Below are 16,760 nucleotides of genomic sequence, written 5' to 3'. Positions count from 1 at the left end.
AAACTGAATAGGGAAGCTGACGGTGAACTGACAGAAATTCCACATTCGAGGAGCCCCACAATGGTCCTGGCACTTGTCCTCTTTAACTGAAGAGACCCATCTGCCCCTACCAGCCCTTGCCTTCCATACCCCCTCCCAAGCCGTGCTGCATCCATTTGCATCCTGAACACCCTTGGGAGTGTTTTGCAGTTTTGGCACAGGGTACCTGTATTGATCTGCACCTCTGTGCTTTCCCTGAGCCCTCTTTCTCGTGATCACTCTACTTTCCAGAGCTTTGGCACCTATAACAGGCACTAATGTATCATGTTGTTCTGAGCCTTGCAGTGGGTAGCCTTATCTTGTCCATGCAGCTACTGGTCGTGGAGAGTTTGGAGCAGGAGAGAGCCAAGGCTCAGAGTTGGGAAGTGTGCGGCAGGAGGACATTTGCCTTCCTTAGGCTGTGGTCTCGTACCTTATAGTGTGTTGGGGAAGATCTGCATCTTGAAGAAAGGAGACAGACTGCTTGGGAGCACACAGGGCAAAGACCTGTGCCGTAACAATCTGTTTACCATACTTTGAGTGTTTATGTGTCTAAAAGTGATGGACGTAGGGTTTAAAAAAAAGTTGTCGAAGAATGTTTCTGTAAAACATATTCTGGTATCTCTTTTCAAAAATGTAACAAAAGTGGATTTGGAGCTAACTGATTGGTACTGTTCGGAAGATACACGTTGTTCAGCCCTGACAGAAATGTGAACTTAATGAGACCTGAAACAGTGAAATAAATTTTACAAAGGCTATGGACATGTCAGTTACTTGTGGTTTTCTGTTTGTCTCCCAGAGAAAAAACACAAAACGAGTTCCAAGCTTTCGCAAGTTACTGAGAACTAGTAAAATCAAACTTGACAACAAATTAAAGAATAAACAGTACAAGCAGCAGAGTGCTGCTAAGAAGTATCGAAAAGAGCAAAAGAAGCTAAGGGAGGCTGTCAGAGATGCTATCTCTAAGAAACCTTTTCCATTGGAAGAATGCAGGAAAAAACAAGGTAAGTGTTTGCTCACAGTTATTTTTATAAGTGAAAAGGTTTATAAGGGTTACTAAATACCCTGCTGCTTCATGTTGTAAAATTATGTGTCAAGGAAACAATGTTTCAGTTTCTGTGTACAAATAGTTGCTGGTTTTGTTTAAAGGGAAGAAAGAGACAGTTGCAAAAAATATAAAATATAGCCATTCTGGCAACAAAATCTGACAATTGGTAGAAATGTGTTTGCTCTGATCATTGTTGGACGTCACAATAAAGGGGCACTTTTCTGGGATAACACAAAACACATGCATGAAGGTTGATGAGCTCCAGGTTGAAGTGAGGTGTAAAGTGGTCTCATGAGTGTAGGCAGGGTTAGGCTTTCGAGTCTGTATATATAGGGGATCTTAATCTGTTCACATCATCTTGTAAAATAGCTGAAAAACGGGAAGAAGAGGAGGAAGAAGATGCTCTTCCACTAGATATGATGGATGAAGATGACTTAAAATTAATGGAGGATTTGGCTCTAAAGGCATCCTTTTTAACCAGAGATCTTTCTTCTAAGTGAGTGTTGTTGTGATGTCTACTTTTCGTACTAATTCAGCTTTGTGTGATTAATATGTAATTAATATGTAATGTAATACTGTTGTGTCCTGAACCCAGGACAAATGCGTATATCAGAAGGTCACTTTCAGTCTGTTTTTTCTTCATAGTTCCAGTTTAATGTTTCCTTAGTCTGTCAGTACATTTGCTATTAATGTATTGATGTGTATCAGTACGTTCACCTGCTTTCCGTGACCTTCCGGATACTCTTTCTGCACAGTGTTCCTTCCCACGAGGTCCCTGGCTGGAGATGAGTAGCATTCCTCAAAATGAAGGAAATGCTTTAATATATATATATATTTCCCTCTACCCCCCCCACCCCCCACCACCGGGTGGAGTGTTCAGGACATTCCCTGGGCTTCGGGCCACTATACTTTCTATAGTGCATTGCAAATTGCTGTAAAAAACCCAAACCACGCCCCAAACCATTCATACCAAAAATTCATTACCAGTTTTCTGGAGCAAGGTGTTAGGTAGAGTTCACAATGAAATACATATAAGGATAGTGCTTCTAGTTATAGAATTGTACATCTTTACAAATACGCTTGTACAGAGCAGTCTGGTTACGTGATTGATTTGAAATCTTAACTTGCCTTTTTTGATGAATGTGAAAAGACTTAGTATGCCTTCCTGCTGGAGGGTGGCTTTAATTTTCCCTGTAAACTTCAGTTTTCTTCAGTTCTGGAGTGGTTGTTTCAGGCTAAATGTCAAAATAAGCAAAAGCATTTTTTATTATTTTCAAGAAGAGAGCACATTTCTTCTAGCTCTTCTTTTTTCCTAATTCAAATACAAATTAATTTGTTAATGCTGATTGTAGTAACTAATTCATAATTTAGTTTCTAAAGAAATTGAAATTATATTATTCTTCATCCCTGGGTTTTAGTTTTTTAATAAGATAAACAGATAACACACTTCACAGCATGCCTGTACTACAAGCAGTTGCACGATTTAATTTTCTTTTTGTAAACTCAAAATCAGTGCAAGCACTTCGCATGTGTGTGTTTACACTCATACACCAGTGTTTCAGAATTCACAAAGTTGGCTGATCTGCCAAATTACCTAAATCTCATTTTGTCTTTGTTCATTTCACATTTAGTTTCCTGTAAAAAGGAGATAGGAAACACTGTACTGTCCTGAATTCACACATCCTGTACAGATACACATTTACATTGTTTGAATGCTGACTGGTGCTGTCAGTGGTGATCACACTCAAACGTTCCACTTAATAAGATTAGTCATTATGTATTTTTCTAAGTGTGGACACTTAATCTAGATAGTGTCCTGTTGTGCATGGTTCTTGTCTAATTAGATGGCTAATTCATTTAGTTTGCCTTGTATTTTTCAGTGAACCTGTTCACATCAAAAAACGAAAGCATGAAAGTCTGATTGACAAATACGAGAAGGTGCCAAGACGTATGCAAACTGAGCCAGAAAAAGAAGTCATCCATCTGCTCCCCATCAAAGACAAGGGTGGCATTATTCCCCAAACTATGGAAAAGCCAGGTAAGACACAGATTCTGGAACTGGTATAGTAGTCCAGATGCAAATAATTTATTCTTTTAAAATTCCAGTATTAATTACATGCTTGACACCAGACACTCTGTTTTTGCAGTTCTTGATGGTGCACAGGAGGAAGAAGGGGATACAGAAGAAATGGAGGATGCAGAGGGTAATAAAACATCATGTTTGCTTTTTGTTGTTTTTGTTTGTTTTTCCAAGTCACTCACATATCTGAATAGTATTTTGCTGTTCCCTAAGGAAATTTGTAATTTGAATGTATTTTGTTTAGGGAGATTTTGAACCTGTTCATTAACCATGTTGCCCCCAAAGCAGAAGAGTGATTCAGAGCTTTTCTTTTGCTTTCATTATTCTCTAAATACAATCTGAAGTTGAGGACAGACATACTTACTACAAAATAATATTCAGAAAACAAATAAAACAATTGTAATTTTTAAAAGAAGAAGTGAATGCTGAATAATCTGCTTCAAATTGCAGAGCGCTGTAGTTTCTCAGTATAGTTGGGGTCGTATGTTATAAGTTTATATGTTTCCACTGTACTTAGGGAATACCATTTGCAGATTCAAAAACATTTGGTCCATTGCTTTTTGTAAGCATGAGATTTTGGAGTAGACGAAAAATTAATCTCCACTTTTACTGTGGAACTGCATGTGTTAACCTTTGTGTGAGGTTATCGTGGTCCCCATCTGAAATCCAGTATCTAGAACTGTAGTTTGCAATATGATATTTGTTAAGCGGCTTCTCTAATAACCCTCTTTTCTAACTCTCACACCTTGTGCTAGACTTCAATGAAGAAGCCCTGCCTGTTCTCACTCCTGAAGAAATGGCTGCTCAAAGGAGACAAAAGCTACAGGAAAGGAAGATGCACATAGCTGCCTTAGCATCTGCCATTCTGTCTGAACCAGATAACAATGTAGGTAGCATTTGCTTGACGTGCATCTCTGTGTGTGCAATAAGTCAGTAAAGGTCTGTAGTGACTAAAAAATAGTAAAAGCAGAAAAACCTTTGTGTAGAACAAGGAAAAAGGTCAGTGTTGTATCACTTCTCAGGGGCTGGCAGTGAAACTGCTACTGTGGTATGAAGGATTTGAATATTTATACCAACTGGTTGGTAGAAAGGATTTGAACTGGGTGAATATCCAAGTGATTCTGTGTGTACTGTGTTCAGTAGTTTGTCCCTCTGAATACTTACAGTGTTATGAATAATACTGTCTGTGGTATTTCCTATCCAGACTACTTTTTTTACTTAAGCTTCACCCTTATTTAAGCTCTGATTTCAGGGTTGTATCTGCTGGTTCTCAGTGTTTCAGGATATGCTAATAATTTTCTGTAATTCTGTGCAAGGGTAGTTTGAACATTCCTAAGATAAACATTTCATTGGTATACCTAGAATTTCTTGTCTCGTTAGGTAGTGCTGAGTCTTGAGTGATTGCTGAGTTACTGGCTTTCTCTTTAAAGTATTCAAAACTGAGGCACGTTTCTTGTGGCACGCTTTTGCTAAAATGTGCATTGTACTTGTACCTTGGTTTGTGAGTGATCTTCAGCTGACTTTGCCTCTCATGTTAATCAGATTAAGAAGTTGAAGGAGCTGCGTGCCATGTTGATGGAGCAGGACCCTAATGTGGCTGTCATTGTTCGGAAGCTGGTCATGGTTTCTTTGATGGAGATATTCAAAGATATTGCGCCTTCTTACAAAATCCGGCCTCTGACTGAAGCAGAAAAGGCTACCAAGGTGAAATACCAGACTCCTTTACAGAGTATTATGAGTAGTTCGGATTTTTTAAAGTTATGCCAAATACTAATACTGATTTGGTTAATATGAATTTAAGTTTTGAGCAAAGGGTGACAAGTACATAATTACTTGTGGAAATTTGGAAACTGTGACACTTTCAGTGGCAGAGGTCTTTGCTCTGTTTTATTCTTATGTAGTTCCTTCAATAAGTAGGAGACATTTGGTGGTAATAAAGGGCAAAAATAGTATATGGAAGTAGTGTGCCAAACCTGCGATAAAAGTAGTATACTGAACCTGGGTGACTTTCATCATAAACCTTGGAATAAGACGGTATTTTGTGTCACACTGAAGGGAACTAGAAAGCAAGCAAATGATGCATCATTGTCACCCAACTGGCGCAGATTTATTTGAAACATGCTCAATAATTTACTGAACAAATGCAGAGTAATTTGTTTTCTGAAGCTTGTTTTTAATCAATGCATTAGAAGCTTTCTTGAATGTAGGTAGTGCAGTTTAGAGTCATGGCTTTAAAATAATATCTGGTTGAAAATTATACTTCAGTCTTCATAAATGAAATAGGCCTAGTTGGAAAAGGTCCTCTGAGCACAAGAACATGCATAGAAATGTGTAGAAATACTGCATTTTTAATATATTTCTAAGAACGTCTGTCTAGAAGAAAAAACTACTACATCTGAGAATTGTTTTAAAACGTTGTTTTGTTTTGTTTTTTGCCAATGGCAAATTTCAGGATTTAGCTCTCTGAATAAAATCTAATTTCTATTATGTTTACAGGTTAAAAAAGAAACTCAGAAACTGAGAGAATTTGAAGAAGGCCTTGTGAGCCAGTATAAATTTTACTTGGAAAATCTGGAACAAACAATTAAAGGTACAGTCAACGCTTCCAATTCTTACTTTGGTAGTAAATGCAAAGTTGTTTGCGGCATCACAGTTTACCTCCTCTGATTGAATGCTGCCTCTTGTCTTTGAAGTACTACTTGCATGAACTATTCAGGAGGATGCCTGCAATAACTAAAAATATAAATCTATAGATGCTTCCCTCCATTCTGAACAGTAATCACTAAAAATATTTTGTGCAGATTGGAAACAAAGGAAGTTGAAGAAAAGCAATGTCATCTCATTAAAAGCATACAAAGGTCTAGCAGAAATAGCAGTGAAGTGTCTGTGTGAGCTGCTTGTGGCCCTACCCCACTTTAACTTCCACAATAACATTATTGTTCTCATTGTTCCGCTCATGAATGATGCCTCAAAAAAGGTAAGTGATTTTCTGATTAGGGGAACAGTTCTTGTCTTGCATGAAAAATAATCTATTTCTGAGCTTTGTTCACAATATCCAGATCTAGTGGCCATATGTTTTCACTATTTTTAAGGTTGTGTCCACTTTCTAGTTATCAGTGAGCTGTTGTTGTGGACTTGGCTTTACAGAAGAATTTCTTTGAATTCACTTTTCAGATTTCTGAACTGTGCTGTGAGGCAGTTAAGAAGCTCTTTAAACAAGACAAGTTGGGCTATGCTTCACTTGGTGTAGTTAAAGTCATTTCTGGCCTTGTGAAGGGTAGAAATTACGATGTCAGACCTGAGGTAAGAGCCTTTCTGTTACACTACACAATTTTCTTCTGTCAATGGTTTTAAAAACTTATGAAAGTTAAAGTTGGTGCAGCTGCTGGCTGCAGACGAGCAGAATTTCCTCACTCGATCAGAACACAGGCAGCTTAGGAGTGGGCTGAGACAGAGTATTAGAAAGAGATATATGGGGCAAGGGAAGGAGACTGGGAGGAGGAGATCAGATCCCAATAGAGATGTGGGTTAAGTCAGGCAGGGAAACCTGAAGTGAGAGAGGCACATGGAGGAATGGGTAGAAATGAACAGTGCTGGGGAAGGAACTTGGTGCAGAGATGACATAGGTATGAAGGAACAGGATGGGAGTAAATGGAAGAACCTTTGACCAGCAGAGCCCACTGGCTGGAATGGAACTAAGGGTTTCTTACCCTCCATTCCTCTGTTGTGGATCACCTTTCACTGTATTTTTTTTTAATTTTACAATAGGTGTTAAAAGTATTTCTTCACTTAAGAATTAAGGAAGTAGAATTACAAAAAGATTCCGAAGACATTGCACCAAAGAAAAAGTTCATGACTTACAAAGAGAAAAGGAAAAATCTTTCAAGAATGCAAAGAAAGGTATGACCTGAGCTTTCTCATGCTCTACTGCAGTGACTTCATGTAGCAATTTGTTCTAGCAATGATTGCACTTCTGTTGCCATTGTTAACTGTCAGCACCAGTGATTAGTCTTTGCATTTATGCAGGTTCTACAGGCAATTTAATTATCTTCCTAATTTTTTTCTCTTTCTGGTGTTGATAATGCGTTTGATTGGTTGCTTCTAATAGAAAGGAATTTATCTTCGTTGGTTACCCTGTAGCATCACAGTTTGAATTAAGGAACTCACCAAGCATGAAAGATTTGTTCTCTGGGTATTTTCGGAACCTGGATATCCAGGGTGGTTGGAAACATTTAATCTGTTGTTTTAAAATCAACTGTATGTTTTCAGTGGAAGAAAGCAGAAGAGAAACTGGAACGAGAACTCTTGGAAGCAGAAGCGTCAGAAAGTAAAGAAAAAAAACTGAAGTTGGTGAGTAGTTTAGAGATTATTTTCCTGTTTTTGCGAAGTAGCAGCCAAGTACCAATGTGTCCCCTCTCCATCCCAGCCAGCATTCTACACCACTAGATAATGTTGACAGCTTACAAACATTTTGCTAGAGGACATCTAGGTTTTAGTAGACCAAGCCCTCTCAGTTTACCCAGGAAAACCAATTTAACCATCCCTATTTCCTTCTGTTCCCTACAAAAAAAAAGGTATTTGAATCTATTGACATCCATCCTGCAGACACCATGTTCCATATGACACTATGAAATGGCTGTTGCCAGCCTCTCAAAGTGGCCTTTAGGCAAAAGAGAAGTGTGACTAGCATGGACTAGAGGGAAGAGAAGCTCTTTAACTAAGAGAGTGTGAGGGGACAAAGTAGGGGGCAGGAAAGGAGGACTTGAGCTTCCAGCATGACAGGAGCAGAGATGGCAGTGCCAGGGCTGGTTTGGAAGGCCTGAGTACAGGCTTGGACAGAGAAGTATTTTCAGTTGAGTTTAAGTGAAGTGGAAATGTCTGTTTTCCATGCTTAAGTATTTGATTTTGTTTTCTTTCCTCCAGCACACAGAGACCTTGAATATTGTATTTGTAACTTACTTTAGAATTTTGAAGAAAGCCCAGAAGTCTCCACTTCTGCCAGCTGTGCTAGAAGGTCTTGCAAAGTAAGATCCAAAGTTCACCTTCTTTTGTGTGTGTTAGAAAAGACATGAAGCACTAAAGGGAGTTTTGACTTTGAAAGGGATTTATAAGCAGTGGCACAAGATGGTCCCTGACAGATGTGTTGAAATTCTTTTATTTCTCTGCTGAAGTTTTCACCTACATCAAAAAACATTTCAATATGATGTAAAACTTGCCATGATAGAATTGATGTGATGCAAACCCAACAGGATGTGATGTGATTCCATTATTGTCTCCTTACTTTTTGAAGAATATGAGAATGTCTCTAGTGCTATAGGGAAGCTATGATTAGCACTTGGGCACTGAATCATCCATCTGTGTGAAGATAATAGATGTTCAGCATTTGATTTAGCTCTGCTTTTAAGCTGCGGATTTTGGCAATGCAGAATACTTCAAACTGAGTTTGCAGATAATGTCTACAGTTTAAAAATTTCTTTGATTCAAGGTTTGCTCATCTCATAAATATAGAATTTTTTGATGACCTGTTGATTGTCCTTCATTCGCTTATTGCCTCTGGGGTAAGTTGAGCTTGCTTTTATACCAGTTTTCATACAATTATGTTCTTTGGGTACTTACTTACTCAGTTTTGTATTCTTAGGGTTTAAGCTATCGTGAGAGTCTTCACTGCATTCTCAGTGCTTTTCATATACTCTCTGGTCAAGGTAAGAGATCTTGGAATACAAACTTTTGTTTAATAATGTCTGATAATTAACAGAGTAAATGATTTTACTTGGGATTATGTTAATAGGTGATGTTCTTAACATCGATCCGATGAAATTCTACACGCATCTTTACAAGACACTGTTCAGCCTGCATGCAGGTAATTTAGATTCTTATTTTCAGTATGTACCTAGATAATGTTTATTCTGCTTGTTTGCTGTCATAACCTTGATCTAATGTTAATGAACTACAGTTGGTTTAAGTATCTACCTTCTGAAAATGTTACTCTCTGTTTTAATCCACTTTTTTCTCAAGTTGCACATTGCAATACTGCAATACAAATACTGTAAGTATTATTGCAATACATGGTAACAGGTTCTAACTATGTCACTTCATTAGGGAATGCCAGGTATGTGGTCTTAGATAAGCAGTTATCCTAGCTGCAGTTTAAGTTGTTTGACTTCCTTATAATTGTTTCTTCCATTGGCAGTTAAAAAACTATTTTTTCTCAAATTCTTTCTCTAACAGAGGAAAATCTTGATTTTTTTCTTATATATTTTTTAAAATAATTTCAGTTTAACATCGGTTTTCTAAAATATCTGGTTTATATTTCTGATGTTTATAATTCTGATGTTTGAATTTTCAAATCTGAATCTTACAATAATTCTGAGAAGCCGAATAGTTAATGAAAAAAGATACTTACAAAGTTAGAAATTAACATTATTTTAATTAACTTCATAAATGTGTATTTACTAAGGAAGAAAGATTGATAAAAAGCATTCTACAGTTCTGGATGGGTAAGAGACTAAACCTTTGTACTGTTTAACAATTTATAAAAGATGATCTAACGAATGCACTTAGGATTAAAACAATATTTCTGTTGTTTAGACATTTTTGATGGAACAAATATTGTCTTAAAAAGGAGCACAGAAACAGTGATACACTTGTTCTGTTCAAAGCTGGACTGTTTTTAATGAAAGAGGGTGGATGCTTATGTCTGTATCACATTAGTGGTGTGTTTGAACCTCTTAGCTTTCATGCTGTTTCTCAGGTTTCAGTCAATGACAGAGTATTTAGCTGTACATTCCTCAAAATGGTTATTTATTCTTTGTATGAAACCCTGTTTTTGAGGTGGGACCAATGATGACATAGGGATTGTGCTCCAGTGCCTGGATGTCATGTTTGCCAAGCGGAGAAAGCAAGTTTCCCAGCAACGAGCTCTTGCTTTCCTAAAGCGACTTTCCACGCTTGCTCTTCATGTACTTCCAAATTCCAGTGTTGGGATCTTGGCAACAAACAGGGTATTAATGCAAGTAAGTTTTACTTATTGGAACTTTTAGCTTACTGGTTGAAGGTTGTTGGATTTTATGCAAAATATTTTGAAGCTGCTTAAACAAGAATGGTGAAAACTGAGTGTCCTTAAATGCTGCTGAGCCTTAATAACATGGAACGCGTCCTGAACTTGACTTACCCGTGTTAGAACTGGATATGTAATGTAAGCAACTTAGTCCTTTTTTTTGGTGTTGTAGATGTTCCCAAGGATGGACCTTTTACTGGACAATGAGTCTCAAGGCAGTGGAGTTTATCTCCCAGAACTAGATGAACCAGAACATTGCAATGCTCAGAACACAGCTCTGTGGGAGCTGCATTTACTGCAGGTTAGTGAATAGCTGAGTGATTTGGAAAGTAAAGGTCAGCAGTAAATAGCTGCTAAATGTTTATATAGTTTACCCAAATAGCAAACATGGGTCTATAGGCATACCCGTCAGGCCCACATGAGCCTATTCTATACAAAGAGGAAGAGCAGCATGGTGATAAGAGGGAAGACTGACCTCAAAAGGGGATGTTATACATCCCCTATGGTAGCACCACACGGGATCTTAGGGCAGGTTGCATAATAAGACTCCTCTGGAGACTTTTTCAGTCTGTTAAATTCCCTTGAGTCCATCCCTTCTCTGGGGAGCAGCTGACACCTTGATCTGTTATTCCAGCCAGGGTGTAGAGTTTGGGGCTTGGGGAGGACTTCCCCTGGCCTTTCTCCTGCCTTCTGGGAGTAAGAACTACACAGTAGGAACTGTGGGGGGAGTTATGCTCACAGCATGATGTACTAGTGAATAAATGTATGACTGGGTGTTCTCATTCACTTAACCCCAGAAACATACTGATTTTGAGGTGCTCTGTTTCTCTATTTAAAACAGAAGCGGAGTCCTTCCATCTTGCCAAAAGGGAAATAAATGTGAGAATCCATAGATAAAGACATGATCCCTTATGCCTCAGTTTCTTGTTTCTTTCAGAGACACTACCATCCAACAGTGCAGACGTTTGCAGCTCACCTTATTGCTGGAGCTCCAACTGAAGGCTCAGGAGCTCTTTCACTTGATTTGAGCCAAAGGTGAGATATCAGAGAGTTCTATTTTTAAAAACAGTGCCTGAAAAGAAGCTGTTGCTCATTCATTATTAAAGGAATGCCCAAAAAATAATTATCCAATAATAATTATTAAAAGATTCTGTTCTTCAAATTCACTTCCTTTGCTCTTCTGCCACTACAGAATGTTGGCTGCCCTTTCTTTTTCTTTGAGGCTTGTTGCCAGGCTGTGCCCAGGGTAAAAATCTGGAAGTGCAGTGTGCTTTCTTCCCATGGGAGCAAAATAGCTGCATTTACTCGGTAGCAGCCCTGATGTGAATATGGATCAGGATCACTGTCGAGTGTAAACTGGAAACCAAGTTGCAGCGTAAAGTCCATAGTATGTTAAAACAAAAAAGCAGCCGTCCTGGTTCTTGTTCTGGGAGGTGAAATGAAGAGTCTGCTCTAATACACTCTTCCTGTGCCTCACATAACTTGGTACCTCTTTCATACTGTCCTTCAATCTACCATCTCTTCTGGCTGAAGAGACCTGGCCCAGACAGGAGCTCTTTGTACTTCTGATCATCTTTGTTGCCTCTTCCTGAACTTTTACCAACTCAAGTAGATGAGGAAATTGGAGACACAGATGCAATATTTGGGATGTGGGTGATCTGTGGATGTAAACAGTGATGTAACTATTTTCTGTTCTCTGTTTCTTTTGAACTCCAAACAGCGTTAAGATCAGAAATCCCAGGAAAGTATCTGTCATAACAAGATAACAAGATTTTTTTCCTTAAATTATAGTAGTCAGCTCAGAGCCTGCAGTTCTTCACAGGCAGCTCATTCTTACTGCCACAAACAATTTGGTACCCTCCAGCTAATACTTGAGTGTGTTGAAAAGCCAGTTGAGCGGTTTTCATGTATCTCATTTCTTCCGTCCTCCAGCTCAGTATTTGTACACATTTTACTTGCTTTTACTTGCATTCTTTCTCAGCTTGTTGACTGCCAGTCTTTTCCACATGATGCTCATTACTCTGAGGAATTCTTTTAAAGCGTTATGGAGGGTGTGAATAGGGTATGTGTGTGGGAGAAGCTGCTCTTGGTTTGGTGATAGATTATTTGAAAATGTATCTAACACCATTTTTCTTTGATTGGTTTTTGCTGTAGGCCTGCTACAGAACATTTTGAGGCATACAGTATGAGAGGAATGACATTTAATCCTCCTGTAGCATCAGTAACACCCAGAAGAAAGGTACTGTCACATCTTTGTGTCCCTTTTTTAAACACGATATGCCAATATAGCCTGTATCTACTGGCTCACTATGCAGTGTCCAGGCATTAGCACACTTCTGCTGGCTTTCTGGTTTCTGTACTTTCTGTGCCAAGTTGTTGGTTTTTTTAACTGGCATAAGATGGCAGTGACTATAAAGAAGGAAGAAAAACTGTATGCATAGTTCCACCTCCCATAGCATCAGTAAATGTAGCAAGATGAATGTGGTAGCTGTTACTTATCTTATGCACTTTGCAATGGTTCAGTGCAGATTTCTTATCCCTCCTCTGTAATGATGAACTAATGTTTGTTCAAAAAGCACTAATAAAGAGGCAGCATTCTTTCCCCAGTGTGTGCAGTTGGCAGGACAGCTGGATTTCCAGAGCCTTTAATTCAGTAGAAGGATACTGATCCCCATTAGTGTCACATTAGAGCTTTAAAGTGTAAATTTGAAGGGAGCAAATAGTGAATGTATAAATAGGCGAAATGGGTGATCACGTTTTAGATCCTCAGCACTGGATGTGTTCCAGATCCAATCTGGTGTGTCCTTTAAAAAGTGATCATTAATTTTCTTTCTTCCTAATGAAAACATTATAACCTATTAACCTTGTTAGTGCCTTCAATTTGTAATGTCACCTGCAGCCTTGAGAGCACAGGTTTTTTTCCATTGTAGAGAAGCACTTTCTGGAAATGTGTTTCTGCTTACTCTGCCTTTTTAGAATGACTTCTTGATGTGTTTGCCCTGCTGGGGTGTTACGTTAGCAGCTCTGACAGAGCAAGGCTGAGAACAGCAGATAGATAGGAGAGACATTTGTGTAGTGCTTGAGGAAGTAAATGCACAAGCTCTTTAAGGTAGCAGAAACAAACGAAGATAACAGAAAAACAGACTGTCCATAGGTGGTTATAATGGACATAACTGCCAATTTAAGCTATGCATGGAAAACACATACTGGCCTTGTTTAGTAATGCAACTAATATTTTGTAATTTTCAGGACACATTCTCACAAATGGATTCATTTATAGATGAAGAGCTAAACAACCAGCTTCAACAACACCGCAGCGGGACTGTTGTTCACAAGGTCTTAGATTTTGCTAAACACTTGAAGGAATCATCCTTGTCATAAATGTATCTGTCAATCACATTCACTTGGCTTCTTAATTCCAAAGACTGCCTGAAAGAAATTTCCACTCACCATTAAAAGAATTCAAGTAGGCTTTTGTGTGAATATAGAGCCACACAAAGTATGTAACAGCAGTTTTTCACACAGTTCCAGCCACCGAGCCTATGTTCTCAGGACTTGGGAACCACAATGAACAGTCCCATCAGTAATTTAAACAAGAAAGAAAAGCAGGCCATTTTCAAATTGTCTGCAACCATGCATTATACTATTTTTGTTTATATATTTTCTAACTTTCGTACCAGAATGTAGGTAATGTATTTCTGAGAAATCACCGGGTTGTGTTGCTAAATTAATAAATATTTTTTAAATTTTAACATAATTTTACTTTGATGTTTAAGATACCTTGAGATCTGGCATATGTATTGTGTTTTTTCTGTTTTCCTTCTGATCTCTGCTAACCATTTACCTCATCTTGAAATGATTTTACATTTGGTGGGGATTTTTCCCCTCTGATGAAAAGGAGGTTACTGAATTCCACTTCTGAACCATCATCATGATTGAATGCTCTACCACAATGTCTTCCATAAACTATTGCTGTCAAGAATACTGGACAAACTCAAGGTAAGAACTTAAATCTTTTTATCTTGGAAGTAATTTTCTCCCCATTCCCTAAATATTAGTTATTATCTGGTTGGTTTAGAGTTCATTTTCAGCTGCATGTTGGCTTTGCAAACAGTAAGTAAAATGTATGAAATAAAATACTTAAAAGTGAGTATTGACTTAGTGAAGTGTAGGAGTGTGGTGGGCTGTACCTGCCTGGTGGCTAAAACATTTTGTAGTGTTTAGTCTATGATATGATAATGATAGGTGTGGTAAGTTTATCAAAGCTGTTGTTCAGGTCACTTACTTAACCTCCTTATGATAACCAGATTCTTTTTCTCTAGGGTATTTAGTCTTTTATCCCGATTTATGGTTCTTAGATACTTTTATAAGTAAGTAAGTTATGTTTTTTTAGTACATGTTTTTAGCATTACCCAGGCTAGTTCACCAAATTTCAGGTACTTCTTAAACATAAATTCACAAATATTTTTGGAATAGACATCTATCTATAAATAGATTAGAAAATGAGTATTTTACTATGCAGATTACAAAACTGCCAACGTAATACTGATGGTAATATATGTGCTTCTGCCTGGTTAGGTTGCCATTCCCATCACTTCTGAGTAGTTCTTTTTCTTTGTAAAGTGTCTGCAAATATGGATGTGATTTAAATTCTGACAAATTCCAAGGTGGCCACTTGCCTGTACTTTTTCAGTTCAGAAGAGTCAACAAAGAGTCAGCATCGTAAACCATTTATTTTTTTTACAACATATACAAATACAAGTTTATTCTTCAAGTCAGCAGAGAGAAAATAGTCCAGGTGGAAAAGTCACTTTTAAAATTGCTCATTTTACATAGTTTCCAAACAATAGAAAGACTGGCACATAGTTATGTTGCATTGTCAGAATACTTTGACATGCTGGAAGAGGCAGACAACTGTACAACTAAGTCATTTTGAAACATCCTATTTGTCTATTGGAGCAAAGTCTATTTACTGCTATTTATTTTTGTGATTAATGTGCTCACTCTGCCAAATGTATATCACTACTGAAGTTATTTATCACAGACAGGAAGAAACGCCACCAATGTTACATTTAGTGGGCTACCCTAAACGGAAACCTGAGGTTCAGAGTGGAATAGTAACAACCAGCGATTAAAAAACAAATGTTAATTGAAGTATTTGAGGCCTAAAGCAGAATGGACAGTTCAGTTTCAGAAGCTGCAGACTCAACCTGTCAGTGAAGTGTAAAGCTACCAGCAAGTTGTTCTTTTTTAAAGACAAACTATGAATGTAGGAGAATGTATTCTTGAAGTGTTCAGGTATTTCCATGTTAAAGTCTTTAATTCTTCACACATGATTTCTAGAAGCAGATGGCTTTCTAAAGATGGCTGTTGAGATGCTTCATCTAGTCCTATTTGTAGCAATAAAAATAATGTGCTTAGGTTTCAAAACTAAGACTGATATAGTATTTGTTATTCTTCTAACTGCTAAACTTAGGATCAGTAAGATGGATACGGGAAATGTTTCAGGTGGTAGGAAGTACCTTCCTGGTGTGCCCCAGTTCCTGCAAACCAACTAGTACTGCAGTGCGGCCAGGACCTGTGGCTGCCCAGCTTCTGTCCCATACAGTCACACTGCTGCAAGCAGCACATGCTACACAAGGAAAAGAAAAGAAAGTGGTAGAAAAGCAACAGTGGTTTTAAAATAGTATAGAATAAAATGCTACTCTATTTTTGCCAATAGGCAACAGAGCATGAGATTTTCACCTGTAAACTGTGCAGTGTGAGGCCCTGCTACTACTCGGAAACTGTGTTTCTGGAAGGTGTTGGTTATTTACATTCTTTTCTTTTAAACTTTTTCCTGGAAGTTGCTTCCTGTAAATAGTTTGTCATGTAAAAATGAATGTATTTTCCTAATTAATGTCCATGCCAAGCCAAAAGCACAGAAAGGGACAAAGTTATTTTATCATCAGTCTTGCCATAGGAATGTGTGGACAGGTATTCCTGCAGAAATAAAATCTGTGGCTAAGGAGAATAAACTTTCCTATTAGAATAATAACTCAGCACATGAAATCTGTTTAACTGGGCTTTCACAAAAGAAAAAAAAAAACCCAAACAAAAATGTTTAATGCTTCTGAAGTGTTGTATTTCATTATTAGGATACTTGGAACCAACATAAAGGGAAGGATGCTGTTTTCCTTTCCAACTTCACCCTAAAATATATCAAATCTTGTCAACAAAAGTTTACTTGGATATTTACCAAGCGTTATGTGTACATTAATGAAAATTCTGGAACAGTGTAGTTAGCTTTACACAATTCCAGTTGTCAACCTGCCTATGAAGTTGGGGTTTTCTGAACAGAAAGCCAAATACTTTGCTGTTCTCTTTCACTGTGATAAGCAGCAGCAAATGTGGCTTTAGACTTTTGACTGATGAAGAAGATAGATACTTAATAAACTATTCCCACAGCTACAAGCTGATTGTAGTAGCAGAAGTACTACAAAACTTCAGGCTACTGTTCACCTGTGTTACACAAATGTGACATGGCTGCTGTTGTCCCTTGATTGCCCAAGGGTTTT

The 16,760-nt window shown here is 37.9% G+C and overlaps 1 protein-coding gene across 1 annotated transcript; it reads left to right on the top strand.

The window, feature by feature from the left end:
- Nucleotides 1-817: 817 nt before the first annotated feature.
- Nucleotides 818-13,701, top strand: NOC3L (nucleolar complex associated 3 homolog (S. cerevisiae); the record flags this gene model as incomplete). Its single annotated transcript, XM_010019265.1, has 20 exons — nt 818-1,022; nt 1,436-1,562; nt 2,947-3,104; nt 3,214-3,270; nt 3,902-4,032; nt 4,689-4,850; nt 5,643-5,736; nt 5,948-6,123; nt 6,321-6,449; nt 6,915-7,046; nt 7,416-7,496; nt 8,070-8,170; nt 8,632-8,704; nt 8,785-8,848; nt 8,935-9,006; nt 9,978-10,159; nt 10,376-10,504; nt 11,141-11,238; nt 12,358-12,442; nt 13,453-13,701. Coding segments are annotated over 20 exons (2,388 nt in total), but the record flags the coding sequence as incomplete, so codon positions are not given.
- Nucleotides 13,702-16,760: the final 3,059 nt, after the last annotated feature.

Source organism: Nestor notabilis, unplaced genomic scaffold, assembly GCF_000696875.1.
Source record: "Nestor notabilis isolate BGI_N333 unplaced genomic scaffold, ASM69687v1 scaffold31467, whole genome shotgun sequence".
NCBI lineage: Eukaryota > Metazoa > Chordata > Aves > Psittaciformes > Psittacidae > Nestor > Nestor notabilis.
This window is presented reverse-complemented; position numbering and strand designations above follow the sequence as displayed.